The sequence below is a fragment of the Aythya ferina genome (genome assembly GCF_964211825.1).
Source record: "Aythya ferina genome assembly, chromosome: 3".
Taxonomy (NCBI): Eukaryota; Metazoa; Chordata; class Aves; order Anseriformes; family Anatidae; genus Aythya; species Aythya ferina.
In genome coordinates this window covers 84,300,891-84,325,451 of record NC_140298.1, presented here as the reverse complement: position 1 = coordinate 84,325,451, position 24,561 = coordinate 84,300,891, and the positions used below count along the sequence as shown (strand labels likewise).

Below are 24,561 nucleotides of genomic sequence, written 5' to 3'. Positions count from 1 at the left end.
ACCAAGCCAAGGACATCTCAGCCTTTTGCTCTGTCCTGCCAACAGGCAGGCTGGGGGTGCAGTAAGAGCTGGGAGGGGACAGACCCAGGACAGGTGACCCAAACTAGCCAAAGGGGTATTCCATACCATCTGACGTCATGCTAAACAATATATAGGGGTGGCTAGCCGGGGGGAGGGGGCCAGACTGCTCGGGGTTAAGCTGGGCATCGGTCAGCGGGTGGTGAGCAATTGCATTGTGCATCACTTGTTTGTACATATTATTATTACTTTCCTATTATCACCATTATTGTTATTATTGTTATTATTATTTTGTTATTATTATTTTCCTGTCTTATTAAACTGTCTTTATCTCAACTCACGGGCTTCACTTTCCATTTCTCTCCCCCGTCCCAGAGAGGGAGGGGGGAGGGTGAGCGAACGGCTGCGTGGTGTTTAGCTGCCAGCCGGGTTAAACCACGACAGATGGACTGAACCCACTGCAGCTTTCTGATGATTTAAAGTTGTTGCCGGCAATGTAGGAGGAAGTAGAGAGCCAGACACCCACCAGTCACAGTTTCAAGGACAGTGGATGACTGAAAATTTGGTCAAAGTCACACTGACTTACACTGAACTCCCTGATTACTTTTTTAATCCCATTTTTTCCCTCAGCTACTGCATTTCCATGTTATTTGTCCAGTTTATAAGAGCTTCAGAGCACAGTTCTGATACATCTCATCTCCTCTGCATCTTTTCAGTAACATAACAATGACAAAAATGGCAGAATTTTCCCAACTTAGATTCTCCAGTGGTGGCAGACTCAGTGCAAACCTTCTGATTTGTAATGAACACAGCTACCGGGGCAGAGATGTGCAGGGGGTGAAAGCCATGTGCTTTCAATATTTCAATACCTGGGAGTGTAAATCAGACTCACTTTCATCAATACATTTGAATTCATTTCCTAATGAGACCCCTGCAGCACTTTATGAAGGCTATCTCACGGTTTTTCGTATCATTTCAAGGACTGCCTATAGTCTCATCTGATTGACATTCATTGAATGACTGTCTCTACCTACATAGTTTTAGGTGGGCCAGCTAGCTGGTTCGTTTTTTCTGTGAGATGTTCAGCATTGCCAGGAATCTCCCTCTACAGGAAATACCCAATCAGCACAGCTGAGGCAAACCCCTGGCAAGTTCATCCAACTGTTAATCAACAATTGCAGCAGCAGAAACTTGAGGCCAAATACTGGTTCATGTTCAGAGAGGAGAGGCATCTTCTGGCAGGTGGGAGCGAGTGTAAGATCATCTGCTGATCAGCTGCAGCACCGAGCCAGGGGCCTCTGGTCACGCTCCCACACGCAGAACAAAGGCAGTTATTAAGAGCTTGGATACTGGGAGAACTGACGATTTGAAGAAAAGATTTGCTTCTCAACTGCTCTGTTTCAGTATTTCACAAGCAGAAAGCAGAGCAGCCAAAACACACTGTAATTTTCCTGAACTCGTTTTTTTATACGTATTTTTCCTTTTTTTTTTTTTTTTTTTTTTTAAATATGTGTAATCTGTGTAGAAATGTTGTGTTTATGAGACCTTGTTGTGGATTAACCCTGGTATACAGCCAAGCCCTACCCAGCTGCTTGCTCTCTCCCTCCCAGCCAGATGGGGGAAAGAACTAGAAGGGCAAAAGTGAGAAAGCTTGTGGGTTGAGATAAAGACTATTTTACCTCTAACAGATAAAGCAATGGCTGCATGCACAAGCAAAGTAAAATAAGGAATTCATTCACTAATATCTTCAGGCAGATATATTTAGCCATTTTCAGGAAAGCAAAGCTTCACCATGAATAATCACAGAATCACAGAATGGTTTGGGTTGGACGGGACCTTTTAAGACCATCCAGTTGCAACCCCCGTGCCATGGCAGGGACACCTCCCACTAAACCAGGTTGCCCAAAGCCACACCCAACCTGGCCTTGAACACCTCCAGGGATGGGGCACCCACAGCTTCTCTGGGCAACCCATGTCAGTGCCTCACCAACCTCAGAGTAAAGAAATTCTGCCTTATATCTAATCTAAACCTACCCTCTTCTAGTTTAAAGCCATTACTCCTTGTCCTGCCACCCCACTCCCTGACAAAGAGTCCCTCCCCAGCCTTCCTGTAGGCTCCCTTTAGGTACTGGAAGGCTGAAATGAGGTCTCCCCAGAGCCTTTTCTTCTCCAGGCTGAACAACCCCAGCTCCCTCAGCCTGTCTTTGTAAGAGAAATGCTCCAGCCCTCATTAGACTAAGTCTCGTTAGCCCAGCATCTTACTACAACAATACTCCTAATAATCTTAGTCACCAAACCATCTTTGGCACTGGTATCTCTGAAAAACATGTCGCTTTTTAACTATAAATTCAGAGCATGCAAGGCTATTTCTGCAGTTGCAGAACAGTTAACACAAAGATACATTCTAGGACTGAAAGAAAGCTTTCTGCACACTCCAGCTTTAATTCCTTCCCCTGCTCTGCTCTCAGTCTGATAACGATATGACCTCGGCAGCAAACCTTGCCCATGCCATAAAGGCAAATCACATCACCAAGGCCTTCGTAAAGAGGCAGCTCTACAAGTTAGTCTGCTAAGCGTGGCATACCACACACAGAGGTGCAGACCAAGGACTCTGGAAGGTCTCAGGGCTAAGTTACTGCCGTATTAGCAGTTTTACATGAAAGTCTGAAAGCCTCAGAAGTACATGCATCTAATGCACACCTGGACTCAAACATCTTCACAGACCTGGCACGCACCAGCACAGGGCCCCACATAAATTGTTTGGAAACCTTTTTTCCTTTCCTTTTTGGTCCCTAGGTGAGAAGCTGCCGCCAGGTTTCTCAGCACCTTACCCCCTACATTCAAAGGAGTTTGTAAAGCAGTGCAGCTAACAGAGGGACTTACCAGGCTAAACCCACACGTAAATAAACTGTCCTTGAGGGCCACACCCCTGCACGTGATTCTGTTAACAAGCTTTAGGTGGGGCAAGAGCTTTTTCCATGACAGTACCTTGTTTGTGCCGGCTGCACACTGAAACCCATCAGGTTCCTAGAGGCTGTTGTCCCCCCCACACCTCAGCTGCGAGGCTTGGAAATCCCTGCTGGGTGGTGGCTGCTGCCCTGCTGAGCCCGCAGCACGCAGCTCTGCCCAGTTACAGTGATACTCCGGCATTCACCTGGAATTATTTGTTTCTGTGTAGAAATGCCCGGCCCCAGCCCCGGCCCCTGCCGCCATCTGGCGGTGACCGCCAGGGCGCTGCCGGGCTCGGTCCTTGAAGACCGCCCGAAATGAGGAGTGTCCCTTCACACCACCCTGCTGAAATACACACATTGCCCTAAATCATGCACAATAGTCACCACGATGATGTCTGAAGGACATGAGGTACATGGGCACAGGTGCGGCAGTTCCACATCAGTGGGCATCACCATGCCACTCTCTCACTCCTCATCCTCAAAAGAACAGGGGCAGAAAATATGGAAATAGGACTCACGGGTTGAGATAAGGACAGGGAGATCTCTCACCAATTACCATCACAGGCAAAACAGACTCAGCCCAAGGGAGATTAATGTAATTTATTGCCTACTAATAACACACCAGAGCAGTGAGAACTAAAAGCAAATTAAAAATGTCTTCCTCCCATACACCTTCTTCTACCTCTTCCCCACAAGTGGAGCAGGGGAATGGGGCCTGTGGTCAGTCCCTAATGCTTCAACCCCCAGCTCCCTACACCTTCCTTTCAGGTAGCTGTAGAGAGCAATAAGGTCCCCCCTGAGCCTCCTCCTCTCCAGACTAAACAACCCCAGTTCTCTCAGCCGTTCCTCACAGGACTTGTGCTCCAGGCCCTTCACCATTCTCTGGACACACTCCAAGGCCTCGATGTCCTTCTGGTAGTGAGGGGTCCAAAGCTGAACACAGCACTCGATGTGTGGCCTCACCAGAGCAGAGTACAGGGGGGCGATCACCTCCCTGCTCCTGCTGGCTGCACTATTCCTGATACCAGCCAGGATGCCGTTGGCCTTCTTGGCCACCTCAGCACACTGCTGGCTCATGTTCAGGCACACATCAACCAACACCCCCAGATCCTTTTCCTTTGCACAGCTTTCGAGCCACTCTGCCCCAAGCCTATCGCGTTGCATGGGGTTGTTGTGACCAAAGTGCAGGACCCAGCCTTGTTGAACCTCATCCCATTGGCCTCGTCTCACAGAGGCCACCTCTGCAGAGCTCCCCACTACCAAAACCTTGGCATATAAACCCAGTAAAGCAGGTCTGGGAGAGCAGTTCCCAGAAGGGTACATATATTGAAGCCCTTTTTATCCATCTGCCTAGAACCTCGCCACCAGTCTCCTCTTCATTCTGAGTTAAATCACTGGCTTCCTCTCCCTAGATAGTAGAGATATAGCTTGAGATTTTTAATAATTTCAAATGCCATATTCTCAGTATTTTCTCATTATTTCTGATATTTGTATTTCTAAATTTCCAAAGAAAAAGTGAGAACAAAGCAAAATTCAATAAAGATCAACAGGAACCCACTGATTTCATGTCGAAAGTTGTTATTTAGAGGATGGGGAGGGTGTTTCCAGGGGTGCTGGAGTGACCAGTGCTCATGGCAAAGAACCATTTTAAGCCACCAAACAGGAAAGCACCTGGTGAAATCTCATGTCTTTCTAGAATGTCAGCACTTTGTGCTAGGTGTAAAGAAAGGAAGCTCCTATACTCGGTATCCTGAGCACTGAAAACCCATCTGAAAATAGACATTCAAAGCAAGAAAGACTCAGTCTTCTCTTAAACAGGATCAGTAGGTGGTAATGCTATCACCAGTATATTTGAATGGTTGGATCAGCCACCCAGGAAGTGTTCACAGAAATTTCCTTCCTCTGCCCAAGGTCAGTTCCAAATCCATAGCAATTTGAACACAGGAACTTTTGAGGCTGTATTACAATTCAAAGAGGAAAACTTTCCATCTCTCATGAAGAGCACAAGCATGCTTGCCTATTTTATCCATAAGTGTAAATGGTACATACAATGGAAAGAATAACAAATGCTCTGAATGTTCTCTGGATGGATAACATGGCAACAAGCACAAAATTTGTGGGGAGACCAGACTTGTCAGTGTATATAAGACATTCTCAAAATAGGCAAATGGATAAAGCCCATAGGGAGATATAGGCCAAAACCAATTTGATTTCTGGATCCCAGTCAGGCTCTGAAATTGCTGAAGTATATCTCATGCCAGTACTCAGACAATGCCAAATCTGAACCTATCTATCTTTTTCACAATTTAAATACCCCAGTTTCACTCACCCCATATCTCCAGCTGTTGAAGTAATGCCATTTTCAACAAAATATTTTTTCTTTAAAGAGGAATAGGAACTGTAAAGGAATCGGAACTGTAGAAGACAGAGAAGCTCCACAGGAAAATTTGTCTCAGGGAAAAGTAGGATTTGTAATAACCTTATAAGAAAATCCTATACTATAAAGGCTCAAGAGAGTAGGAGGATTTGAACAACCAGACAGAAACTCAGGGATAATCCAAGGACAGTGGCAAACCTTTTCTTCAGTTGTTACTAATGAAGATGATATAGAACATGACAAGTAGGAGGGAGTACATAGCCAAAATGGCTCGGGGGGATGGATATGCTAAACTGCAAATTGCTATCCACAATTTGGAAACTGAGCATGTAATCACAGAGAGAAAAAAATAGACTAGAAATGAGTAAAAAAAAAAAAAAAAAAAAAAAAAAAAAAAACAAACAAACAAACAAACAAACAAAAAAAACTTCTTATTACGGGAGAGTTAAAGCTCTGGAACAGCCTTTTGATAGCAACATAGGGCCCAAACCTGCCCATTTTTAACAGCTCCATAAATCAGTGCAGGGGAGTCTATTAGAGATTGGACAGAAGAGACCCTAGATATTGTTGGCAGCTATACTGTTACGTTTATTCAGGGAACAGAGAGTCAACAAAGACCTTGAGAGACCAATCACAGAATCAAAAACTACTCTTAGAATAACTAAAATTTCAGTCCGATGAAATAATAATGCAGACAAAGCCAAATTTTACTTCTAGGTCTTAAGATGATAGGGTATATATATATGGGTGAAATTCCATTAATTAATGGCTCTAGATTCACAACATTTTAGAAAGTATGAATGTCACAGGTGGACCAAAAATATGAAATTGGTAGCAATCTTGCCAAGACAATAATACCAGGAATTCATATTTTGCTTTGAATTTACTTTTTTTTTTTTTTTAATTTGTTTAAATAAAAGCAATTCTTTTTCAGAGAAACCCAGACATCTGTCAAGACTGCTCAATTGCTTTTTGCTTTGAAGATAAATAGCATGCTTTTATGTCCATATGCACACTCTTCCGCTACACAGCTTCAGCCCATTGGAGACACTGAGTCTCTGAAAAACAACCAAAGGGAAGGAGGCCAGCTTTAATCATTTGTAGCTGATACATTGTGTAGTGTAGAGTGACCAGGAGAAGAATAGTACGTAGGAGACAAAAGTATTGTATTCCTCACAATTATCCATCTTCAAAGGAAATAAAGGCTTTGGTGATACAAAAAAAAAAAAAAATAATAGTAGTGGTGCTATAGTTATTCCATATTTGCTGCATCCTGTGTGAATTAGTTTCATTCAAGTATGAACTGTGTTGGTGGTTTTCTAATTTACATTATGCCTCTGAATGCTTTTCTTTAGTGCCTTTTGAGAAGAACTTACAGTTTTAGACAAATTGAATATTGTTCTCTCTTTCATGTACATCATCCGGATCCAGTCAATGACTTAGCTTTTTATAGCCCTTTTAAAATTTCATCTTATTTTTAGAGTGCAGAACTTTTTTTGATTTGTTGGAGATTACTCTTTTGCAGAGACACATTGTTCTAGAAGTCACAAGTGCTCTGTGGCTTCCCATAAACATGCAGGACCCTTCAGGAAGGATCAGAGGCTAGAAGAGCTGGAGATGCTGCAGAAGAATCTGAGGCTGGAGCACAGCACTGCAGTGCAATGCCATGTGTTATGGCAGATATCAGATTAAGTGGAGGAGCTACTTGCTGTTCAACATATTTTAAGCCTTTGCCATGCTTGTGGCTTTGGGAAGGGATGGGGGAAGCAGGGAGGCTGCTCTTGCTCAGTAGCACAGCAGTGACAGCACAATAAAATTGAAATAATTTGCTGTACTCAGCTGTGACAGAGCAATGCTTCTGGTTTCCCTGGCACAGGGGAACCATCAACTCCTCTCACGAGATGCAAGCCCTCAGAAGAGGACTCCAGTTCTGAACTTCAAATCCCCAGACCCACTAAGGACAGGGAAATCGGAGCCTGGAGCCTGATGCCTGACTCTGGTGAGGTATATTTCTCTCTCTCATGGGCAGCCCTGAACTGAACACCACGTTGGTTTGTTCAGCCCAGAGCAGAGCAGGCTGAGGGGAGGCCTCATGGCGGCCTGCAGCTCCCTCACGAGGGGAGCGGAGGGGCAAGCGCTGAGCTCTGCTCTCTGGGGACAGTGACAGGACCCAATGGCACAGCATGGAGCTGGGTCAGGCTGGGGGTTAGGGAAAGGGTCTGCACCCAGAGGTGATCGGGCACTGGGACTGTAGAAGCAGCTGGGCCCTTGGGTGCAGTCTGTGACAAGGACAGCAGGCACACTGTAGGCACTTCTAGGCCCTGTAATGTAGTGTCTGTTGTGAGGAACAGTAGAAAGCCTAGTTTAAAGAAAAGGGGAAAATGAAATGTTAGGGAGGCACAGAAAGCTGCCCCAGGCACCAGGGCTTTCAAGGGCAGGCATGTGCGTGAGTTTAGGCAGCTCTGTATCAGTGCAGCTCTCCTCATAGGGTGCTGCACCCTATGCAAATTAACCCAGGTAATCCCATGCTGTCACACAGAGCTACCTCAGATGTCTCCGCACTTGAGGCAATCTATATCTGAGATAATCTTCTGAGGAACAATGAAGAGCTATTGAAAGTAACTTAGCGCATTAATCCTCAAAGCAGACCAACCCAGGAGTGTCACAACCCATTTTGCAGAGGAGGCACCAGAACTTCAAAGCCCAGCAGAAGGCTTTGGGAACGGCAGTGCCCAGTTTTGAGGTTCCCTGCTGCCTGCTGGAGTTCTCTACCCATGAGGAGGAATGCAAGCTTGCAAGTAGCTCAGGGCAGGGGTGGGTGCCAACGAGTGGCAGCAGAGACCCAAGCTGCTAACCAGGACCTACTATCAGGAAATGCTAAACAGAGCAGTTCTGAAGATGTCTATTGACAAGGTATTTAAGTTTTGTTGTTCGCTTGCTGGCCACTGTAGGTTGTCCACAGCTTGAAGTGTGTAATTTTGTAATTTACATAGCTAATGAGTGCTAACCTGTGTCCTCTGCGTGCTGTAGCTGCTCGCTCTTTGTTTTGTTACCACAGAAAGATCATCTTCAAAACCTAGTTTGTAGAGAGCCTCCAAAACACAATGGATTTATAGTAAAAAGGTATAGCATAGGCTGATATTTATTAGTGAAGCACACTAAACATCTTTTATGAAATTTTATCAGTATGAAATTCAGCAAGATTTTTTCAAATGGCCCCTCATTATTTGTCTGTTTGGTCCCATTGGAGTCACCTGTGAAACTCCCATTAACCAGAAAAGAAGCATGTAGGAAATGTTTACCACTTTCACTCCATTTATCTTCTAAAGTAAGTGGTGCTCCTATGTGCCTACGTCTATGTGTTCAGTAACTCAACAGGCAACTCTGAGACGAGAAACGGTGCTTAAAAATATAAAAACAATTTTACACTGTCTCCTCTTACTGGAGGAAGATAATGTTATAGTCAGAGGCAGAATTTCTTTGGTTGTTGTTTTTGTTTTGTTTTTTTCTTCTAACAAAGGGTGAAAAATGTCAGAGGTAGCAGGAACATTTGTCATCTGCAATATATGTGCTCAGCTCACTGCTAGAGAGCTCCAGACAGTGCAATCCCACGCAACAGCTCGGCTTAGCCTTTCACTCAAACAATGCACCGTGGGCTCAGAGTCCTGTGTAGAGGAGAAGAGCATCTGGGCAGCTGCTCTGTAGCAGAACTCCCTGCACTTTCTTTATCTCACCTTTACAGCCGTGAGCTCTCTTCACTAGTTCGTCTTCCTCTCTTCACACACAAGCCATTATGAATTGTTAAGGAATATTGCATAAGGTATTTTACTAATAAGAGGTTATCCACATGATGTAAACCCCTATTAGATGAGACAGTGCTATCTATCTGCCCTGACAGGTTTGTGAACTGAGTAATTTTATTATGCTCTTGATGTAGTTTTATCTTCCAGTAGCAAGTACTACTGCAGAGGATCACTCAACAGTTTGTTTTTATTGCAATGTTTTTGGGCAGAGACCATCACTTGTATAAGCAGAGCCTAGCACAATGGAAATTTGATTTCATCTGTATCCTCCAGATACTTCTGGGATGCAAATGCTAAATATTATCAATTCACGTGGCTGAATTTTTCCTGACATGCTCACCCCACAGGCACCCACATTCACAGTACGCACACGTGTCCTTGCAGCACACACAGAGATGGGATAGAGAGTGAGATGAGGCAGAGAGATGGTTAAGAGAAGGTTTAATGAGAAGATACAAGAAGGCAGGACAGGCTGCAGTGACCATGCTCAGGGCTCAGCCAGACAAGCACAAAGACCAGCACTGTTCAGCATGCACCTGGCACTTTTGTACCCCTCTCCATCTCCCACCTATTTGTCCCTCCTGGCTCCCCTTTTCCCACATGTTCCTTGCAGCTCTGGCCATCCCCATACCCCTCCCAGCCCCCCAGTTTACCATCTCATCCATTGCAAAGTCTGGGTTGATCTTCCTGGAAGCAGCACCTCTGCCTTCTTGCTAGCCCATCAAGCAGTGTGACCATGAAGCTTGTTTCTTGTCATTGTCTCTTTGTTTTGTCAAGTCTGCATCTCTGCGTATTTTGTTTCTGGTTTTCCCCTTTTCCCCTTAGTTTCCTATTTGACAGGGCTCCTGATCAGATTATCTCACTGAAATAAGCATTCCCACACTCCCATGTGCCCTCATCAATGTGTGTGACTGACCAGGTTTGGTTCCTGTCACTGCCTCCCTTATCATTTGTCGGCCAGGTGTGTGCCCCTGCATGTTCTTGTTTATGGCTTCCTCCTTTCTTATTACCTCTTGAAAAATATCCTTGGCCAGATACCCTTAGAGAAGCAGACACTCTCCCTCCACACACCCGTAGATGTCGGAGCATATCTAACTTGGGTGGGGAGGAGCTGAACCAGCTGAGATCCTTGGCTATAGGACAGGGAGACCAGAACAAGAAGAGTCCCTATGGGAACAAGGACTGAGTTGGCTGGCAAACCAACCTACAGTCCTTTCTCCTCCCCATACCAAGGCAGCACTTGCTGGCTCTGCTCTTGCTGAAGCAGTTAGAAGGTAATTGTGGTGACTATGACCATCTCAGCCCTCTCCAAGGCATAAGACACAACTGCCAAGCTCTGAGACAACAAGTGCAGCCAGAGGGTATGGGATTTAGATCTGGAGAACAAGCCTTAGTTGTAACGCATGACTACCTCCGTCCTGCTTTTTGTAGCCCTGTCAGCCAAACACAGCTCAGGAACGCCTGCATCCCACCCACTCAGTATATAAACCTGCCTCTCAGCCCCCAGGAGGGGCTGGTCACCTTCACGTAGGGGTGGAGAGCTCCACAGGGGGAAGAGCAATTAAAATCAGGTTTTGCCATCAGCAGCCACGTGTCTTTGTACCACTGCCTGTTTTGTGCCTTTGGAAAGTTCAGCCCTGCATTGTGTTTAGCTTGTGGTGCTTTAACGGATCGTCCAGCCTTGGGAATCAAATTGTCATCGAATCCAGTCATTTCAAACCAGATTAGGCATTCGTCTTCAAATTAAAATGTTAAATATAAAAATCAATGGAAACATTTTGCTATCACACTCAGGATTGCTTTAGAGACACAGTTACAGGTTTCAGGCAGCCGTGGTTCACTGCAGAGCCTGGGAGCACCCCTCAGTCTAGAGCCATGCCTCCACTGACCTCCTGCACACACACACAGCAGTTGCTTATCCAGGTGACGCACTCCTGGACTGAGAACATACAGCATACATCTCTTCAAGTGGATCTGCTACTGATGGAGGAAGTTTTTAGTCCCCCCAAGTTCATCCTTTCCCCATTTCCTGCACCAATCTCCTCCCCCTGCACTGTGCCAAGTGGCAGATCCACAGCTTGTCTGGCTGTGCCCTAGCACGTGGGCAGGTGTCTCCCAGAACAGGGTCTGTGGCTGGACACAGGGAGCAGGGTGAAAACAAGTAGACAAAGATTCCCACATGAAACTACCCCACAACTCCTGAAATTGTAACCAGAAAAATTCCTGAGCATCTCAGTAACGCTTGTGACAGCTACAGCGAGTCACACTTCCCTCAGAGGAGATGTTTTACACTCCTCTCTGCTGCCACATCAGGGAACTGTGCAGCTCTGTGTGCATCGTTTCCTAACCGTGAGTGATGCTTACAGCTTGTGTGGGACCTATTTGTCCTGAGCCAACTTCTTCCCAATCAATTTCATTGGCATTATGGGACCGTGACAATGTAGCAGAGCAGAACAGGCTCTTTAATTTTTCTGAAACGCATCGATCTCACAAAACATACAGAATTAATTCACGGTACAAATCAATGGATGAAAATTCACAATATTATGCCAAATACTCATGTCCCCTTTTGCAAAAGCAAGTGACTGCTCAGTTTCGGAGGGAGAGCAATTCTGTTTGCAGTTGAAGAGAGCCCAGCAATGAAAGACCTGGCTCTACTCCATGTCTAATGTGCTTTATTGAAACATACACACCACTCCAGGAACACAGCAGCTCCTGTCACGACTGCCGTAACCACCACAGTGCCCTGAGTGGCTTGTCTAATCTCTATCTCACATCGTGCTAACAGACAGGCCAAAAGAGAATAGAGCAGTCCACCCAAATCCTCACAAGTTCTTAAGAAAACAAGCTAGCAGAAACAAAGATGACTAAATTAGCCTGAAATCTGTGGTCCAAAAAAAAACAACTTTTTTTTTTTTCTGGCAATATAGCAATGAGAATGTCATTTTAAGCACTGCCATGCAAAATATGTCGCTGTTATTTACTGGAGCTGCTAGCCCAAATCCTTTCCAAACTGCTGCCTCCAGCTCCTGGGGCGGCACATACACGGGCTGGGCATGGTGAGAGTGCTCCCCTGAAGGAAAGAGAGCAGTGGCCAGGACCAGCGACTTGAAATGGTTGTGAAGTTCAAAATTTCAGCTGGATACACAAAAGCCTGGAGAGAAAGAGGCAGCAGATATAGTCATTTCCATCCTCCCGGGTCCCAGCTTGCCTTGGATGGGGGCTGCCCCAGCCATCTGTAGCCTACTGAAAGTGCGTTGGTGGCAACAGCTCCGACACAGGTAGCTCCTGAGGAAGCAGCTCATGGGCTCCGCACCCCTACGTGTGGATCAGATAGCTCTGTTGGATTTAAAGTAATCCAAATGATAAACTTCCGCGTCACAAGTACTCAAACATAAATTCATTATTCTGACTGAAAAATGCAGAGCAACAGCACTGTGCATCTTTGGAAATGTGACTGTGTGACTAGTTTTTGGCTTTCCTCCTTTCTTGATAGCTTATAATAGTCCTAAATTATTACTCAAGCTTAGCATTTTAGTCAAAACGAGAGCAGTTTTTCTCCAAAATTGATCTTGTGTGTCTGTACTGGCGGCCATCCACAGTCAGACTTCATGTGCCCCGGTGCTGGAAACGCACTTACCCAGATGAGATATCCCCTCACAGCACGGCGCGCTCACCGATAGCAGAAGCGAACCAGTGCCGCCTGTGCCCTGGGAGTCAGCTGCTCACTCCTTATCTTGCTGAAGATTGAATTTATAGCATTTTTCATTCGAAGGCTCAACTGCAAAGACGCCAGATTTGTGTGTCAAGTCAGCTCAAGAATAATGCTAAATCTCTGGCATTCTCAAAGGGGTTTTAAGGCTCGCTATAGCAAAGCCGCTTTACAGAGCTCGTTCTTTATTACAGCTCTTACCTTTACAGCTTCGTTTTCTCAGCTACTTCAGAAGCAATGAAAATAAAGCAGCCGCCAATCTAATCCATTCCGTACACTGAATTATTTTGCAAGCTCAGCCAGTGCTGTATTGCCTGCAGGAACTTGCTTCTTCAGTAATTCTTCTCTACTTTAAAAAATAAATAAATTAAGAAATAGTGGATTTGCATTTTTCCTTTCAGAAATACAGGGGAAGCTGTGACCGAACAAAGATAAAATTAAATAAAAAAGGTAAAGGAATTATTTCTGCTCCAGTCATAGGCTGCTGGACAGCACATGCAGCGTTTGCACCGTTCCCTTCCCTCACCACGATGCCACCGTCTGCCTGTGCTGAGCTCCTCGTGTGGGACCTGGGTTACCCTGCGCAGGGAGCTGCGATGTGCCAGGCCTTTCCAAGAAGAGGCTTTTTTGGGAAGAGGTGATTGCCCTTCCCCAGTGCCACCAAAGTCTCTGCTCTTGCAGGAGGCGCGTTTACCATCGGTCCTACAACCGCAGCAGTGGGAGTGCAGAGGCTTGGGGTGGGTGTGCTTCATTGGCATTGTTTTGCTAGAAAGACACAGTCAGAGAGGTGAAACACAAGCCCCTAATGCAGCAAAATGCTTTCACTGAGGTTCGTGTCCTCTTGATTGAAGGCCAGGTCAAGGCACAACATAGACGTGCCCTTAAAGGTTTCAGTACAAAGGAAAGGACTACTGGAAGAGGGCACTGGTCATGACCAACCGGGAGGGTGTTGCAGGGAGTGCTCCGTGTTGCCACCTAGGAGTCTGCCCTCACACAGCAGCCCGAGGCTTCAGAGCTGGCTGACTTACTTGGCCGCGTGTTGCTAAGCCCAGATTTACAGAACACGCCAGTGGGAGCCCCACAGGCAAATAATTTCCCATTTCACCCCATGCTTCAAATCTGGGAGTGCAGCAAAGCACCCTTAGCTCTGAAGGCCTTACTCTCTGTGCTTGCTCATGACGAGTATAAATCAGTAATTAAGCTCAATCACAGAACAGCACGTCCTCGTCATGGTCTGGGAGAGTGGGGTCTGATGGTTTTTGTCTGCTGGCTGCAGCTTTGCTCTCCCTGAAGAGGTGAGAATCACAGGGTGTGCGCCCTGCCCAGGACCACGTTGTGCTCTGCCCAACTGGCCTCAGGGGTACAGGCAAAAGTTTCTCTTTGCAGAAAGAGAACAGAAAAAAGAATGGTGCCAAATTTACACCAAAGCTCACTCACGATCAGAATTTGCAATGGTTTTGAGGAAAGGCACTGAAGTAGATAAAACTGGGGAAAGTCTAAAGCTTGGGTAACCATTAGCCAGAACTCCTCCTGCAAAATCTTCTGTGGAAAAGCAAATTCTGGCTGTCATTCTTACCTTCCACATCTTACAGGAAAAAATGATAAGGAACAAATCCCGTGTGATACAGACACATGGAATCGAGACTACTCTTTAGTAGCTGGCTGTTGCTGAGTATCTCTTGAATTATAGCATTGAATACTTAGAGACCTTTGCAAGTATACAAGTATACTTTATCAGGGTTAGGTAGACCCTCCGAATGGAGAAATAAACAGCAGTTTGTGTTGGATGACAACGTTGGGTGCAGCATGATCAGCCCCAGTTTGATAAGTGACTTCAAGCGATTCAGAAGAGTTCAGCACCCAGGAGGCACCCTAGGACATGATCAGATATTACAGACCACTCTGGTCATGCTTAGCTGTTACTAATGAAATAATAATAATAATAATAACTATATTTTACCTTTGAACCAAGCATACCTGCTTTGGAATTGGCCGGACCATAAGGGTTTGCAGAGATACTCTGAGGACTGAAAATTCATGGAAGAGAATTCAATTCAAGATGCAAGGAGTTAATGACACCGTGCACAGCAGCCTGCAGCTGTTTTTATTTATTGATGACACTCAGTGCTTCCAGCAGCCTGCAAAGCCGACTGGCTTACCATCACGACCAGCTACAGCTCATCTTTCTCTCTCAACTCACCTCCATGTCAAGTAAAAGCAGTTTATGGCCTTAGCAGCTGCAGCTCTTTTCCACAGAAATCCTGACTTCTATTAAAAGTTTGTCAGGAACAAAATCAGTGGCATGATTTTGAGAACAGAACTGACACTGATCTGGTTCGATAAAGGACAAGTTTATCAACAAAATTAACATGCCCAGTGCAGAATTTATGTCTACCTGTGAGGGAAAATCACAGGACTGCAAAGAGGAGATGCACACACACCCCATAGGCTACTTGGGCCACCTCTCCTCCATGCGTATTGCTCATGCAGGGCCCCACATTAAAGTACATTCACTGCAAATTCTCCGCAATATTTGGTTCTGAGTTTCTGACGCTGTCACTGTTCCTTTCCTTGTAGGAAGAGTGACAAGGTGAAATTTGGTGGAGGCACTAGCTTCCAAGTCCCCATGAACGTGGGTGTTGGAGAGGGGCATGTACAGAAACGTCTTGCTTTTCTACCTAAGTAGTTGTGGGTTTGTAACATTCTCCCCATCCGCCCCAATCCCTTGAACCTCCCCTGGCAGTGTTTTCATGCTCTCTGCCCAGGCTGTGATCTCAGGCACCTTCCCTCCCCAGTTCATTCAAGCACAACGTCTAGCATGTGGGCAGCCACAGCAGGAAGCAAGCTGGACTTACAAGACCCTGCTGGTCCACACCTCCCCCCAGCTCCTTTCCAGGAAAATAAAAAGAAAAGAAGGGATGATATGGCAGAAGCCTCCGTGTCAAGTCCTCTTTGTTATTTTGGAGACCAGAGCAGAAGGGCTCGCACCTTTCAGTGCACCAAACCCTTTGCCTGCAGCAAACAGAGATAATGAAATTAGGGGAGGCTGTTAAGCACTGGCGATAAGCAAGCCCTGGACACACAGAGGAGTGTGAGCATCATTTAATAAACTGTAGCATTTCTTTCACCTGTTTATTTGCAGATCGCTGACCACTTTCTTTCTGGCAGTACTGGTAAACTCGGCACCAGACTGTTAGTAACATATGCAAACTTCTTGATTACTCTTAGAAATTTTAACTGTCACTGCCTTCAATTACTCTGGCCAAATTGTCCAAAACCAATTTGTTTTAGAAAAGGTAACCAGTCTGGCTTCCCTTTTCCTGCTGCATGTCTGTTTGTCTGCATGTGCGTGCATGCGCCTATAGCAGTGCCAGCACAGGCGTTACTCGGTGATGTATCAACACCGAAATTAATGCTTATTCTCAAAGCAGTCATCGTGCATCGGATTCAATCATTGTCCTGGAACAAGGGCAGTTCCCTTCTCTAACCTGCAGGCACGTTTATGTGGGCCTCTAGGGTGAATCCTGTAATGATTTCCAGCCCCACTGCGGGGCACAGCTCAGTTTCGGCCACAGGCACAGCACCTACGTTTCATTTACATAAAAAGTGGCTGTTCAGTCACCCCGTCGTCTTGGCAGGTGACACAACTCGTAGTGTAACTACTGAATAGTGCGAAATAAATACAAAGTCCTTCAATAACGCAGTGACTTTATCATGTAGCTAGGCATAACGAGCATCCTCCCGTTTAATTATTTTTATTCTAAAGTTACAGCAGTTGCACTAGTGACAGTAAATCACCTTTAACACGTACCAAGGAAATCACTGCTGAGAACAACAGACACTTAAAACCACACAGACGACTCGGCCACTTCAGATTTCTTGTGCTCCTTTGTGTGTCCTCAGTCCCTCTGTCAATGACAGTATTTATAGCGTGCTGTCACATGCTGAGGAAGCTTGGACAGTATAAAGGCACAAGAATAATTAGAAATGAAACAAAATTGAGCACCCTGGAGTAGCGACAATAAGAAAACCAGAAGGCTTTTGGAAAGCAGTGCATTTATTCCCACATCTCATTCTGCAGTCTTCCGCCGATGCTATTAAAATGCCTCAGCACGAGGCAATATTTTTGCCTTATTGTGCGACAGTTTCTTTTACTGAAAAAAAGTGAGTTGCATTTGCCAAATTCCCATTTTAATTTAGGGAATTTGAAGGTATAAACAGAATACAAGATAATCACATTTTTTCCTATACATGCAAATGTACAAGGTGGTAACAGCAGCTTTTTTGACAGTCAGAACTGGGAGAATTTCGGCAAGTTTCTACTGATACTTCCACAACAGTAAGCGGCAACACATTAAACTCTCCCAGGAGAAACTCCTGCAGCATGAATCCCGGTGGAGAGCCGTGTATATTGTGTGCCAAACAGGCACTGTGTGCTGCACCGGGACGGGCAGTCAGGTGGCACAGAGATCTGCATTTCTCGTGGACAGAAAGCACTGAGCTCAGCGTGGGGCAGAGCAGAAATGCAGACTTCTCTTCAGCCAGCTGCATGGATTACAACACAGTTTGATGGTGTGAAGAGTTTTGTAATATGGCAACTGCACGTTACAGGCACGAGCTTCTTCCGGATGTTTTTGAAAAACTTACAAATAAAAACATTACGTTAACTCATAAACAATAAATAGTGTTTTTATTGGAAAAAAAAAAAAAAAAAGATGCCTTTTGGGGCTCGAACAGAAAGTAAACATGTTTCAGCACAGCCAGCATCTCTCCACTCCTAAGCACAAGGTACACGTAACGTGATGCACGGACTTCCCTGCCCCATCCCCACGGCTCAGCAGCTACAGGCTTTTAGTCTCGATGCCTTTACAACCATTTATAACCGAACTCGTGGGTGATACCAGGTCACCCGACTTCTGTGCTCCTTTACAAAAAAACGCTCCCAACATTTTCTGTCTGGCGAGAATCTACAGCTTCCCTAGAGATCAATCTTGCAGATCTGCCCTGCTGGGGAAATTGCTCGTTTCCAATTTCAGTGCTGATTGCAGCGTGAGGCTCACGCTGCCTGTTTGGCTGAAGAAGGCATCGGGCTAGGCACTGCTTAATTAGGGCTGTGGGGATAACGGATTTGTAGTTCAGTGGCTTAATAAATAATAATAATATTAATAACAGCAATAACAACAACAGCCATAACAACAACAACAGCTTGGTTCGTTTTCTTCAGGAAATGCCAAGGATTTGTTTCAGTCTGTGGTCAGGACAGCCCGATGGCTGGGGCGCTCCTGGGAAGAGGAAGACTCGGGGTCAAAACTCTTCTCTGCCTGGTCCTGAGCAAGGGCTTGGCTCCAGGCCTCCTGCCTCCCAAAGGGGCATCCCCAGGCTGAGAAACACTCACACGGTTGCTTCTCCCACCTCCCCTGTTGCACGTGTTTGGTGCAAAATACGAGCATATTGCTTACAGGACCCCCTGGAGATCACATTCCAGCCTCCCCCGGGAGCACCCAGCTTTGTCCCTCGCAGCCCAAGGGGACAACGTGGGCAAAGGGCTGCAGCTTCCCCCTCCCGAGGTGGTCACCCTGGTGCTGGGCACCCCGAGCAGTCCCAGCCCGCCGGGCACCCCGCTGCTCCCCGCCTGCCTGCTCTCCTCCGGGGACAGGGCAGCCACTCCATGCTACATCCCAGCTGCGGCCAGGGCACAGCAAAACGCCCTGACCCCGGTGTGGGTGTCCCTACAGGCCCCCAGGGGTGGTCTCCCCAGCCCTGCTGTAGCCTGCTCCCAGCTTTCAGTCCCAGTTCGGATCCTCCCGGCTCTAGGTATAAGGAGGGGATAGCCCAAGGCACACGCTTTCTCCCTGTTGTTTGTTAATAGCCCTCCCAACCCACATCACTCCTACGCTTCCAAATTATTTTATTCGGGTCAAGCTATTCCCAGCGCTACATGTAGTTAAAGCTCACAGGAGAACGCCCTGCTGCTGCTGACCGAAGCTTCCCAGAAGTTCGGGTCTGGCTCTGCTCTCCTGCACACGACCACAGGAAAGAAGTGTTTCTCCTGAAGACACAAACCACTCGAGGTGAAGCAGGTCCAAGGCCCAGCCTGGCCACGGCATCGGGGAGAATTTCGGTTCTTCAGTTAAGAGGGTGACTGAACACCAATGTAATTAGAGTGGCACGATCTCTAGCTCTGTTGCAATCATATCGACACAGAGGAGCACACAGAACACAGTTGGCAGGAGCTTTATATATTGCAGGAACACATTTACGGAGCGGACCTATAATTGGGTGGACACAGATACAGCAGCACATCACAGCGCCTCAAGCTACAGGCCACCGCCGTGTTCCTGGCACTGCCATCTAACCCGGTGGCACCGGCATCCCTCACAGCCGCAGCTCCTGGGCAGGTGCCCCGCGACGTGCCATCACCCACCTCTCTCTGTATCCACAGCAGAGGACTCGGCACCTTTAGCTGTGGTGGGTCTGAACGGGTGTATTGGAAGCAGTTCGATGCAAGCCGAAAGCATGAGCAAACTCTGACCTTTTGCTTTTTGACAATGAGGTAAGATTATCCTAAACGGTTTGGATTGATTCGTCAGCACTGATGTGGAAATGTATGCTCTGCCTCTCCCCCTGTACAGAGAACCAGCTGTCTGTCCTCAAGCAACACGTCTTGTGGGGTTTTCCAACCTGCTTTTCAGGGGCTCTGTAGCTCTTCGTTTTCTATCAAATAATCCTTCTTTATATAATTAGCACCCCTCACCAACCTCCATACTCCGAGATAGGCATCCTTCAGCGAGCTCCTGTTCCCTTCAGGTGCACCAGCAGCTTTTCCCCGGGCCGCCGGTGCCTCGGTGGGCTCCTCAGCGCCGCCCTTCTCCTCCCCGGCGCTCTGGCTGTCCCCTCGGGCCGACCCTTCCACTGCCGCCTCCTCGGCCCCCTTCTCCTGGGAAATGGCCTCCATGGCAAACAGCGCTTGGTCCCCATCCTGCCTCGCTCCCTCTTCGGCTCTAGCTTCCTTCTCCAGGTCCTCGTAGGTGCTCTGCCGCCTGGTCTCAACGTACTTGGCCACGCAGTAGATGACAGACCCCAGGGTGTTGACCACCACGCCGGCTATGAACAATTTGGTGGGCTCCACGTCGTTGAAGGCCACCATGCCCACCGTGATGGTTGCGATGCTCTTCACCACCCCGACGAAGCTGGTGGTCACGGCCGAGTTGATGTAAGTGCAGTGGAGGGTGGTGAAGTTCATGGCACAGCTAATCAGGACACAAGCAATGAAGATGCACACCATGGCAGGGTCCTTCCACCCAGGGAACGACCAGACGTTGATGGAGTCCATGCTGGCAAAGGAACAGATAATGAGAAAGGGGGTGGCTGAGACAGCGATGGCGTACTGGGCCGTCAGGGGTCCGTATTCACTGTCTACGCTGGTCTTCTGAATGAGCACCAGGTAGGCGGCGTGTATCAGCACGGCCAGCACGCCCGTCACGTAGCCCATGGCATCCCCGGTCAGGTCACCAGCTCCTGGCGGAGTCACAGGGAGGAAGGAGCACGGTTGTTGCATGGAGATGGAAAGAGAGCCCCGATTCGGTCGGGGAGGACGGAGATTTAGGAAACGGGCGGCAGCGCGCACTCCCTGGCTCCCGGGATTTGTCATGCAGGTCCCGGGGCTGGGCACGCTCACCTCCCGATAGATTTCCTTCTCTTTTTTGAGGGTCTCCAAACATCCTCAGCGTTTTCCTGACCCCCCCCCTCACCCAACCCAACCCAACGCAACCCAACCCAACGCAACCCAACCCAACCCAACCCAACCCGCCTCCTCCCGGGAGCGGCATCCCCGGGCGCCAGCGCGCTGGGTGCCAGCCCCCGGCCCTCGTCCCTCCGTGCTGTGCCCCCGGGGGTCCCCCAGCCTCCCCGGGGCCCCCTCCCCTCCCCGCCCCGGTGCCCCCCGTGCAGCCCCGGCAGCGGCGGGCACTCACCGGCCAGCGCGGCCCCGCAGGTGGTGATGAGCACGGCCACCAGCACGCCGGGCGAGGGCATGCCGTCGCGGAGCACCAGGGCGCCGGTGAGGAGGGTGACGAGGGGCAGGCAGCGCTTGAACACGACGTACATGGGCAGGCTGAGGCCGCGCAGCGACCAGAGGGTGAGCGTGGACTGCAGCGTGGCCAGGGCGGCCACGGCGGCGAAGGGGCGCGCCAGGCGGGGCCCGAAGGGGGGCAGCGCCGCCAGCCCCCGCCGCCGCAGCGCCTCCAGCCCCAGCGCCGCCGCCGCGCTGCTCAGGCACTGCAGCAGCGTCAGGAAGGCGAAGTGGTAGCGGGCCAGCAGGAACTTCAGCAGGATGTTCAGCGAGCCCGAGCACAGCCCGTGCGCCACCGCCACCGCGACGCCCCGCGCCCGGCCCCGCCACCGGCCCATCGTCGTCCCGGCACCGGGGCCCGCGGCTCTGGAGCCCCGGAGCGGCCGGGAGGGGGGCGGGCGGGGGCCGGGCGCCATCCCCGGGGGCGGCCGAGAGCCCCCCGCAACGCCCCCGCCGCCGCCGTCCCCTCCCCGGCGCGCCGCCCCTGCCACCTCCCCGCCTGTCCCCTCCCTCGAGTCCCCCCCGTGTCCCCTCCCCGTGTCCCCTCCCCGTGTCCCCTCCCCGTGTCCCCTCCCCGTGTCCCCCCCGTGTCCCCCCGCTGCTCGCAGGGCGCTCCCGTCCCTCCTGCCGGCAGGCTGCTCAGCGCGGGGCTGGCGAAAGTGGTTGTAAAACCGGGAGGAAACGGCAAAGTTGCTGCTCAGGGCTCGGCTTTGGAAGGCGTAGCAAGGGCTGTCAGCTCGGCTGGGCTCATGGCGAATGCAGCCCAGGCACAGCAGGTGCTTGACACCGATCACAAAGCCGTACCTAGCTCATGCCCGTGAGACGGACCCAGAGACACGTCCAACAACAGCCACACTTCTCCCAAGGGGTGTCACCGGGTGTCACCAGAAGCACGGCTCGGCGTGAGGGTGAGACCCTCAGCCATGGGGGACGCGGCCGTGCCCGTGCTGGGGCTGCCCGGCTGCGCCAAGTGACCGCGCTGCTGCTGAGGAGCAGCAGAAAGACACACCGGGAACATCTGCCCGAGGCTGTGCTGGGTGTGCTGAGGGTCTTCTGTGGTGGCAGGGACCAGCCCCTGCAGCGAGACGGGCAGCGAGCAGGACTGTGGGGCTCGGGGAGGAGCGGCGGGACCCGCCTGGCTCAGCCGCAGCCTCTCCTGTCCTCCTTCACCTCCCTCCTTCCCTGCCATTACAGAATCCGTGGCAGGATGCCCCTGCTAACTACTACCTTAAATTGGCTTTTCCCTTTTGACTTTAAGTGCTCCCTGATTATTTTCCAACGCTGGTTATTTATTTTCCTTTTTTTTTTTTTTTTTTCTCTCTCTGTTTCTCACCAAGACTGTTGTGTTTTCACCTTTTTTTTTTTAAATGAAAATTTTTAGTTTTCATAGTATGCGAGTGCTTCTATTTCTGTAGGTTAAAAACTCCACTGACTGAAATATTAAACACTGAAGAAAAACAAACAAACAAAAAACAAACACAAAAAAAATGAACAAACCAAAACAACAAGAACAAAAACACACACACACACAAAACAAACAAACAAACAAAAAAACCACCACAGGGCTCTGTGTGTGTGCCTCCTTAAGAGGGGAAAGCAATACCTGAACCCCCCAGGCTACCTCAGGGTGCCTGGCAGTGCAATCTGTGCTACCCGGGGGTAGGAATAAAGCAGGCTCCACAGCCCAGCTGAGACATACATGCACACAGTGAAGTGTCCTGAAACATGCAGGCGTGTAAGTGTTGAAGCTCTTCATTTCATTTAGACTCACTGGGGACCAGTTCTGGCTTTAAAACCCACTGAAGAACCGTGCCAACCAATTTACACTGGCCTCCATTTGGACTCATCTCAAAGCCCAAAAAGAGCACAATGTGAAGGAACACGTGGATGGCTGTGATGCTCTTTGCATGGGGGAGAAAAAAAATCTCCTTCATAACTAAATGCAGATGGAGAAAAAAAAATGTGTTTTCTGGAAATACTGCAGTAATTGGGGCTCCTACACCTCAGCATGACCTCTGGAAGAAGCAATTTTGTCCCCTCCCCATGAGAGCATCACTTGAGAGGAGAGCCTCTTACATCACAGCAGATCTGGCTGCAAGTCCAGGCTGGGCGATACACACCGCCTGAGAGAAACCAAAAAACACACATATTGGATGGGTAAGGATTTGTGAACTCAAGCATCCACGTCCCAGGTGCTGTATTCTACCTCTCAGGACTGCCCTGTGTTGCGAGGTCAGCTTCTCTTCCAACATGGTACCCCCAATCCTCCTGTGTTGTCCACAGGCAGAATTCACTAACACAAGTACAAGGGGCAGCGGGGAGGGTGCTGCCATTTGCCAAACCAACCTTTTCTGACGTGGACTCAGGCCAGGCCCAGTACAGATCTCCCACTGCCTCCCCACCTGTCTGTGCTAAGAAAAGACAGGCTTTCCTACACTTTGCTGGGAAGGAGCTGGATAAAGCAACACAGCAACCATGTGCTGCTAAACCTTTGTGCCAAACGAGTGTGACTGACACTGGAGCAAGAACAGGTCTATTCCACATGGCTGGTCCAGTCACCCGAAGTGACAAGAGGGGAAAATTCAGGCCACATCATGTGGGACAGCACTGCAGTGAAGGTACAGCCCTTACACTGGCTGTTCTTGTGTCCAGGGCAGTACGGTGTGCTCAGGTAGTAAGGTGAGTCTGGGGGCTTTGCCCAGCTGGGCAGCTGAACTCCACCACAACTGCTTGATCACTTCTCCTCCTCAAAGGGAAAGGGGGAGAAAATGAAACGGAAAGGGCTCAAGGGTTGAGATGAGGACAGGGAGATCGATCGCCAATTATTGCCATAGGCAAAACAGACACGGAGTAGAGAGATTAGTAAAATTTATTGCCTATTACTAACAGGCTAGAGCAGTGAGAAACTAAAATCAAACTAAAACACCTTGCCTCCCATCCACCCTATTCCACGTCCTCCCCCCGAGCAATGCAGGGGAACAGGCAATGGGGGCTGTGGTCAGTCCCTGACACTTTGTCCCCACCGCTCCCTCACGGTCCCTCCCTGCCCCTGCTCCCTGTGGGGTCCCTCCCATGGATGCCGTCCTTCCTGAACTGAGCCTGCAGAGACTGTCCACAGGCAGCAGCTCTTCAAGAACAGCTCCAGTGTGGGTCCGTGACATGGGGTCTGTCAGGAGCAAACTGCTCCAGCACGGGTCCCCCACGGGTGGCAGCTCCCCCCAGATCCCTGCTCCTGCGTGGGCTCCTCTCCACGGGCTGCAGCTCCGGCCCGGGGCCTGCTCCTGCGGGGGCTCTCCATGGGCCGCAGCCTCCTCCAGGCCACATCCACCTGCTCCACCGGGGGCTCCTCCACCCATGGGGGGGCTGCAGCGTGGAGATCTGCTCCATGTGGGACCCATGGGCTGCAGGGGGACAGCCTGCTCCACCAGGGGCCTCTCCACAGGCCTCAGAGGAACTGCTGCTGCCTGCCTGGAGCACCTCCTGCCCTCCTGCTGCACCGACCTGGGGGGCTGCAGGGCTGCTTTGCACTCCTCACCCTCCCAGCTGCTGTCCCCAGAAGTTTTTTGTGTTTGTTTTCTTTCCTTTCTTAAATCTGCTCTCACAGAGGCACAAACAACATGGCTTATCGG

General features: G+C 49.1%; 1 protein-coding gene across 1 annotated transcript; it reads right to left on the bottom strand.

The window, feature by feature from the left end:
• Window positions 1-16,900: 16,900 nt before the first annotated feature.
• SLC35D3 (solute carrier family 35 member D3) lies at window positions 16,901-21,338 on the bottom strand. The gene is made up of 2 exons (XM_084514736.1): window positions 20,835-21,338; window positions 16,901-20,379 (listed from the first exon to the last, which is right to left on the bottom strand). The coding sequence occupies exons 1-2, from the start codon at window positions 21,268-21,270 to the stop codon at window positions 19,550-19,552; spliced, it is 1,266 nt and encodes a 421-aa protein (XP_084370862.1). The 5' UTR covers window positions 21,271-21,338; the 3' UTR covers window positions 16,901-19,549.
• Between the last annotated feature and the right edge of the window lie 3,223 nt (window positions 21,339-24,561).